This window comes from Diorhabda sublineata, chromosome 2 (assembly GCF_026230105.1).
Source record: "Diorhabda sublineata isolate icDioSubl1.1 chromosome 2, icDioSubl1.1, whole genome shotgun sequence".
Lineage (NCBI taxonomy): Eukaryota > Metazoa > Arthropoda > Insecta > Coleoptera > Chrysomelidae > Diorhabda > Diorhabda sublineata.
The window spans coordinates 2,540,512-2,549,740 of NC_079475.1; the positions used below are offsets into that span (position 1 = coordinate 2,540,512).

Genomic DNA, 9,229 nt, shown 5'->3' on the forward strand with positions numbered 1-9,229 from the left:
TGATGAAAACCGACCGACGATATCTACTTGTGAGCGCGCAGTCACTTTGATAAAAGCCGCCGCTGAGATTAGACGCTATAGTTGTAAACAAGCGACTTTCGGCTAAATAACTTCAAAACAAGTCGAGATTGTTTACACCGCATTTTTTGTATATCTATTTTTATTTCGGCTTTTTATTTATCAAAGGCGCCGACTCGAGTATTTTTAAGAATGTTCGAGATCGAGGCTAGGACTATAAAAGCGACGACCGCGCTTCGACACTCGAGTCAGTCGACGATTAGCGTTCCGAGCGATAAGTACCTATTTGCTAGAAATGAAGTTTTTTTTATTCTATTGCAGTATTCTGATTGTATCTGTTTTGTACATATCTTCTTTGGACTGAACTCTTCTACTCAGTAACGATCGTGCGTTAATTTGACCCCACCACCCTGACAAGCAATTATTAATAAAGAAGAATGGAACGTTGGCTTAAAGGCGTTAAACGTGTTGCAACAATATCTTCTAACGAAGCCGAATGTTCAAAAGCAGTACGCGCGGAGTGTACAGCAATTATCGATGATAATTATGCAACGACGTCAAGTTCCACGGTTTCAAAGGCGAAAAAAAGGAAGTATGATGAATCATATATCAGTTTCGGATTTGTTGATTCCAACGGCTCACCTCTCTGCATGTTATGTAGTAAACTGCTTTCTAATAGTTCCATGGCACCTGCCAAGTTCCGCCGACATTTAGAAACTGTACACCCCGAGTCTAAAGACAAGAATAGAGAATTTTTTGTACATAAAAAAGAACAGTTATTGGAAAGTCAAAAAACGATGATGCAAGTAACCCAAACTATCAATGAAAAGGTCACAAAGGCATCATATTTAGTTAACTATCGCATTGCACAAGAAGGTGAAGCGCACACTATCTCTGAGATTTTAATAAAACCATGTGTGTTAGACATAACAAAATGTATGCTCGATGAATAATCTGCAAAGTATCTTTCTACTGTGCCACTATCAAACGATACTGTTTCACGTCGAATTCATGATCTGGCAAGCTACGTCAAACAAGAGCTAGTTATACGTCTACAAAAAACATGATTCATCTTGCAAATGGATGAGTCTACTGATGTCGCTGGTCTGGCTATCTTGCTAGTTATCGTGAGATATCCATATGGAAGTTCTTTTGAAGAAGACATGCTTATGTGTTCACCGTTGCCCACAAACACTACCGGAGAAGAAATTTTTACTAAAATAAATATATTTTTTGAAGAAAATAATCTCAGTTGGAACGATTGCATTGACATTTGTACAGATGGGGCCAAGGCAATGTCGGGTAAAACAGCAGGAGTCGTGTCACGAATACAAAAAAAGCACCTAATTGTGGTTCTAGTCATTGTCTCCTGCATAGACAAACACTAGCAATGAAGCAAATGCCGTCAAACCTAAAATTAGAAATGGATGAAGCGGTAAAAATTATTAATTTTATCAAATCACGACCACTACAATCCCGATTGTTCTTATTATTGTGTGAAGATTATGGTAGCAAACATAAAACACTGCTGCTCCATACAGAAGTGCGATGGCTGTCTCGGGGTAAAACTTTAACAAGGCTATTTGAACTTAAAGCCGAGTTACAAATGTTTCTTTCAGATACTTCTTTTAATTTGAAAGACCGTATGTATGATAAAACTTGGTTGTTCCGACTGTCTTTCATGGCGGATATCTTTCAAAATCTGAACGAATTAAATTTATCATTGCAAGGTAAACAGACAACAGTGTTCCAGGCCTGTAACAAAATAACTGCCTTTAAAAGAAAATTAGATTTTTGGATTATTTGCGTAAGTAAGAGAGAAATAGAAAGCTTTACGTTACTTAGTGAGTTTGTTAGCGATAACGACTCAGAAATGTTTCAAGATGATGTATTTGAAGAATTGGTCCAATATCTCACTTCGATGCGCGCATCTTTTAAGAAGTATTTTCCCGAAGAACAGAATACAAAATTCAAACTGAATTCATGGATTCATAATCCTTTTTTACCCACCTTGCAAAAGCCCGAAAGTATGTCAAATGAGATATATAAATCTCTTTTAGAAATGTCATCAGACACAAGTATGGAGTCATTGTTCAGAACGACATCTCTCAACGATTATTGATGCAGAATCCGTGATGAATACCCAACGCTTGCCAAAATGGCTCTGAATATTCTTCTTCCATTTTCAACAACATATTTGTGCGAAACAGGATTCTCAACCTATGCAGCCACGAAAACTAAATACCGGAATAGACTGGACGCCGAACCTGATATGAGACTTCAACTGTCTTCTATCAAACCTGATATCAACCAATTAATGAAAAATAAAAAACAGTTTCATACCTCCCATTAGTTATTTTTTTTTCTTTTTTAATATCTTCTATTTCTATTATTATACTTGTTATGTAAGTAAGTAATAAGTACATGTTACATTCTACGTTTATTATGCTTATTAATAAAGAATATACTTTTAGAGACTATTGTTTTATTGTAGGGTTCCGTCAACTATTTCGCTTTCCAAAAGAGTTCCGTCACTAAAAAAGTTTGAGAGCCGCTGGCTTAGAAAGTTCTCGATCTCAATGCATTCAAGACAGAAATGATTCACTCGAGCAGATGAACTCTAAAGAAAAATTTTCTGATCCAATTCTTGGTCTATGTATTGAATGTGCTGATTTTTTGATGAGTAGATTTCATTATTTTATGTAGGAAGTCGACTTTCATTTATAAAAAAAAATGTAATTTTGCAAACAAGGGAATGTTTTTTCAAAGTCATCTTAGTTGCAAAATGAAATCTTGTTCGGAATGACTTTTTTTTCATAACTTTTTGCTGCAGAGATCGAAATTGCATAAAATAGCTTTTATTTAAAAAAGAAAATTTGAGTTTCGTTGGGAAACCAAGGAAAAGTGAAAAATTAACTGTACAAATTTAGCAAGTTGAAGAAAAAAATACCCCATAATTTTTTATTTACAGTACTATCATTAGATGAAAAATCACATATCTTGTGGAAATTCCTCCCTGAAAAAAAATTAATGAAAGACAGAGCGATCTATTTTCCTTGATCAGGCGCAACGGCGTGGTGGGGATAGCTGATTCGAGAGCGGTTGTGTGGAGCGTTCAATTTGACCGGGGCATGTTTAGCCATTCTTTTCTCGGGGGCTAATGCGATAAAAGTATGATTTATTCAACTTGATATCTCGCCACGAGAAGAATCGATTTGCATAGCCAAAAACTACCTTATTTCAATTTTGCTAAGAGTAAATGAGTCCAATAAATTTCATTGCCCAATAAAAGGAATTTTAGGCCGAAAATAGTTGAAAATGTATATATGATTAAGCCTCGATGACACTGGGCTAGTTTACAAGCTGCTAGTCGGCGAGTTCAAAAGCTAGCGAGTGAGCGAGTAAGCGAGTCTCGATGACACACCACGTGTTTTGTGTGACCTTGTGGCGTGCTGTCTGCATTTTTCGTTTAAATTTTAAGCTGAAAAATGGAGTGGAACACTCGTGATATAATAGACTTTCTCATCATCTACGAGCAGTACCCAATTTTATAAATATAAAAAACAAAGACTATTGTAACACAAAAGTAAAGGATGAAAGTTTCAAAAATCTCGTAGTTAAACTTAACGAAAATCAATTAACTGAGGATATGGATGTGAAGCAATTAAAGGTAAAAATAAAATCAATTAAAGACGTATACAGTAAAGAAATAAATAAAATTAAAAAATCCAAGAAAAGTGGATGTTGTACTGAGGAAGTATACACGCCAAAGTTGGTATGGTTCAATGAAGCGAAAGTTTTGGCAATGGTTGTGGCCACACAAAGAGCAAATTAAACCACGTGAGTATTTTAATTGTTATATTAAAAATATATATATTAGACGGTATTCCAGTTTTCTTCCACTGCCACGGCAGGGGATTTTCATCTGTAAAATGGATAAATGATTAATAGGCTGTATATTATTAGCATTTTCCCCTGCAAATTCTAGGTATGATATTTCCGGTATTCTACTACTTGTTGTGGCATGGAGTTACCAGGATCAGTCTTTCTTAGCCAGTTATGAAGACAACAAGCAGTCCAAATGACTTTATCTACAGTTTCCGGCGCCAAAGCAATCGGTCTCGAAAATATTCTAAATCGCCATACTAGTATGCCAAATGCATTTTCTACGACTCATCTGGCACGAGAAAGACGATAATTAAATATTTTTTCGTCAGCACTAGGACCTATTTTACTGTACGGTTTCATGAGATTTGTCCTCAAAGGGAAAGCATCATCTCCTATAATAACGCCGTATTCAGGCAAGCCAAGAGTCTTGTTTTCCATCGCAATGTTCAACCTACTATCTCTAAATAATATACTATTGCTTGCTCGTCCATTTGCACCTATGTCTATGTAAATAAAACAGTAATCAGCATCAACCATAGTAAATAATATTATACTGTAGGTTTTTTTATAATTGAAATAGATGAACCGGAACACGGCGGCCTCTTGACGATAACGTGTTTCCGTCGATTGCACCAAAACATCAAGGAAAATTCCAACGCTGAAGAAATTCATTTTCGATTTCTTTTTATTCATCAGCTTGTTTTAGGAACTTGAGAATAAATAAAAGTTAAATTTTAATGTTTTTTCTAGGAACTGTTACAAAGTACTCCAGACACAGCACGAGATGAAGACAATAAAAGTGTCGATTCTGAAAGCGACAACGATGTCTTCTCAGAAGAACGTCGAACTACATCCTTTGACATACCTAGCTTGAACTGCCAAAAGTCCAAAACACAAAGATGCTCGCAACTAATTCACTAGCAGCGACGATGACACACGGCTAGTTTACTAGCTTACAGGCCAATACGCCAGCGAATGGCTAGTAAATTAGCCCGGCTTTCTATTTTTTCACAATCGGATACTTAAAAGCAAATTGTAAAAAACTAAATGACACAGAGCAAGTTTACAAGCTACTCGCGAACTCGCCGACTAGCAGCTTGTAAACTAGTCTAGTGTCATCGAGGCTATTAGTGAAAATAGATAACTTGTTGAATTAATATGTATCCGGATATTTATAATGAAAAGCATGAATTGTTACTTGCTGTTAATAACTGTAATTTTATTAATAAAAATAATCTTTGTAAGATATAATTGTATTAACAAATGTATGGATATTAGTTATAAACATATTTCCTTTCTCATATATTGCTAATTTTATTTTTATATTCAGTAAAAATAAATCGCAATGAAATTTGTTGAACTCATTTCCTCTTAACAAAATTGAAATAAGGTAGTTTTTGTCTATGCAAATGGATTCTTCTCGTGGCAAGAAATCAAATTAAAAAAAATCATCCTTTTATCGCATTTAGCCTCCGAGAAAAGAACAGCTAAACAATTGCGGTCGAATTTGAACGCTCGAAACAACTTATTACCGCGCTCAAATCAGCTATCCCCACAACGCCGCCGCGCCTGATCAAGGAAAATCGAGCGCTTCGCTGTCTTTCATAAATTTTTTTTTCAGGGAGGTATTTCCACAAGATACGTGATTTTTCATGTAATGAGAGTACTGTAGAAAAAAAAATATGGGGTATTTTTTTTTCAACTTGTTGTACAGTTAATTTTTCACTTTTCCGGTCTGTATCTCCGTGGTTTTTCAACGAAACTCAAGTTTTTTTTTTAAATAAAAGCTATTTTTATGCAATTTCGATCTACGTAACAAAAAGTTATGAAAAAAATACTTATTTTCCTAACAAGTGCGGAAAGTGATACTTTCCCGCACGCGACAGCAGTTGTCCCGAAAAACGCGGAGCGGAGTTCGAGCAAGCGGTCAAGTGTGGGAAAGACACTTTACGCATGAGTTAGGAACATTATTTTTTCTACGGCCGTATATACAAAAAAGTATACCAACCCATTTTTTAAAATTATTTTATTCCAACAAACATAATAATATACAAATCTTTAATTAAAAACTACTAACTATTATAAATATTAATATTGAAAACACAATTTGTTGTATTCTGTAGTAAGAATTGCCAGTCCAGTGGAGTTTTTTGGTTTCAACTGGAAGGTAGATGACGTCGATGAGAATGGCATCGGTTGCAGGTCGCATAAAGATGACGATGACGGTGACGGCAACGGTTTTAAGTCATTTGGAATTAGTTCGGAATTAGTTTCATTAGCAGCCTTCAAAATGGCTTCGGGAAGTTCTTCGTCGGATGAATCCATTAATATTATTGAATCGGATTCGGTTTAATGTGATTTAATTTAGAAGAAGATTGCACTTATTCGGTCACTTCCAAGACGTTTTGAACTGCTTTGACGTTTTAGTAACAATTACATGGTTTTATAAAAAATATCTGTATTATTTTATATTTTCAAAAAATTTAAAATGCTATAAAAAGCTAGAAAAGGTTTAAATTTTATTTGATGAACTATTTCGTAAATATTTATTTACCTGTAGTAACAATAGTTATAATCTCAGATGTAAAAAACTATCTAATAAGGTCAAATTTTGCACTAGTGCGGGAAAGTGGGTTAAAACGCACGGTCGTAGAAAAAAGACGTATCCGCACAAGATTTAATTTTGCAGCTAAGATGACATTGAAAAAACATTCCCTTGATTGCAAAATTACATTTTTTTTATAAATGAAAGTTGACTTCCTACATAAAATAATGAAATCTACTCATCAAAAAATCAACACAACCACATTCAATATATAGAACAAAAATTGGTTCAGAAAATTTTTCTTTAGAGTTCATCTGATTCGGAATCTAAGCTGTCTTCAGTATTTATTATAGTGCAGTCATTGAAGCGAAAAATACGGTCTTACCTCCGAATTTTTTTTACTGTGAAGCGATTTGCATGAAATTTTGGAATTAGGACCATCCTGCCTTTAACTTCAAAACTGAAAATGATTTAAGCTTCGCCTAATATTTTTAAGCGGTGTAAACAACCCCTTCATAGAAAAATTGACATTGAGCTATTTTATCGCTGGAAAACGTGTTTAATATTGAGGGGTAAAATTGAAAAGTGTTTTCTAGCACACTTACCTAATAAAAAAATTATTTTCAACCTCTAGAAAACCTTACAACCCTTACAAACAATCCCTAAATTCAAATAAATCACAAAAAATTATTTTGGTATGACATAAAAAGATTTAAGTATAGAATAAATGAAATTTTATATTCTCTATCTTAATTATCAAATTTTAACCCCCTTTCGACCCTTAAAAACAACCTCTTGCTAAAAAATTGCTCGAAAAATTTCTCATCAACAAACACATTGTCGCTTATGGACTGTGTGTAGAATCCTATGTCACCATGAAATATTCTTAGCACCTATATTTCAAGAAATGCTACTCCAAAATGAGTGAGTAAAATCATTTCATTAAGACTTCTATCAGTTTATTTCGTTACCCGTTTGCTTGAAAAGAGAACTAAACTGTTGGGTATTGTCCAAAAAAAGTCCAATATTTTTAGCAGAGAATTTATTCAGTGTTTACCTTAAGCACCAGGAGAAATTTTTGGTACCCATGGTGTATGCGATCCATTTTTATTAAGAATTTTCAAAATATAACCAATAAATACAACATACTATCATAAAACTAGGTTTAGTAAATTGATAGAATAAGATCAATCAAATAATAGTAATTATGCGCCAAGGTGGGTATGTGAGATATTATTGTCCATATATTTGTTGAAAAAGGTAGGTACCTTATTTATTTTGTTACTTTTAGTTCATATGAAAATGAAATTTTCTAAATAAAATTTGAATTATTTCTTTTTGTGAAAATTAATTTGGCACAGAACCACAGTACAGAACTGCATCGGGTACTTATAATCTGACAGAACAACCAGTGAGTTTATTTGGATGTGTCCACTCACCGATCCCAAGTTAAGATAAGTAACCATTGACCAAACATACCAACAGATCCCCAACCGTCTAGTTCAAAGTCAGGTAATCATAATGAAAATTTTCAAGAAGCTTAAACTTCATCGACTTAACGGCAAACGCCAACAGTCTAACGAAGGAAAATAATTTTAACTTTGAAAATCGTACAATTAATATTAACCCGTTCGGTATTACTTGACTAACGTTTATATGACATGCAATATATAATAATTTTAAATAAGTACATGAATAAACTAGTTTATGTTTAGAATTAGGTTATTGTTTGTCGGCCGGATTTTGCACGGGTCACTAGTCACTCCCGTTTCACATAACAGCTGTGCACAAGGAAGGCAACTCAATACAATAATTTTTGATTTGGTTTCATAATGTTGTTGTTGTATACATGGACAAAAATTGTTACAATCAACAAAATCTTTTGAACAGTTTAAGCCTTATTTACCATGCAAATCAAAGAAACATTTTTATTTAGAATTTCATGAAAACCTTACAAATAATTTGAATTGTATGTATTTATGTGATGTTATAGAATATACAGTGTTAGGAATATTTCGTGGTAACTTAGGATTTAACACTTTAATAAGCGACAATGTGTTAGAAAGAAACAAATGTACATTCGGTGTATAGTCTAGTATCCTTATTTCAACTGTAATAATCTACGCTGACTTTAGATTGTCTCACTATATCTCTAACACATTGGTAATGCTGTGTAACCTTTGCATTTTCCGTTGAGAGTAAAACGATTATTGTTTTACGTTAAAATCAAATGACGAACGATTTTTGTTATCATAAAAAGGAATATCGCTTAAGCCGCGTTTTTATCTGTAACGTTTGAATTCAAGTTATTCATTTTTTAATTTTAAATAGGTAGGTATATCAAAAATAAATATATTAAAAACATATATATTTAGGTAGAGCGGAACTTATCGATTTTACAGCGGTTTAAGTGAGTGAATGTCACCAAATGACCAATTGACAGGCATCTTCGTAATCGGTAGAATTTTAAATATTTCTTGTTTTGTCATATTATAAAGAACTAATCGCATCGACTCAATTCCGAGTTGCATTTACCTCTAAAATTTGGCAAAAAATACTGTTTTCCAACGTGTTTCACACAATATTTTTTCTAATTTTTAGATGGATGCGATTATTTGAATTCAAATTTAAAGTACTTGAAACGTCCCTACGAGCGTCCCTCGTATTTCCTTTTAAGTCGCCTAGTAAAATTGGAGACGTTTATTTGTTACTATGGAAGCAAGAAGTATTGTTTAATGTCATGTTTCGTGATTTTGATTGTCAAAATAAGTAGAAATT

At 33.7% G+C, this 9,229-nt stretch overlaps 1 protein-coding gene across 1 annotated transcript; it reads left to right on the forward strand.

Moving 5' to 3' along the window:
* Positions 1–455: 455 nt before the first annotated feature.
* LOC130453147 (zinc finger BED domain-containing protein 5-like) lies at positions 456–971 on the forward strand. The gene has a single exon (XM_056792755.1). The coding sequence runs from the start codon at positions 456–458 to the stop codon at positions 969–971; it is 516 nt and encodes a 171-aa protein (XP_056648733.1).
* Positions 972–9,229: the final 8,258 nt, after the last annotated feature.

Excerpts from the sequence above, each read along its gene's own strand:
- LOC130453147 (XM_056792755.1), top strand. The coding sequence starts at position 456 with ATGGAACGTTGGCTTAAAGGCGTTAAACGTGTTGCAACAATATCTTCT.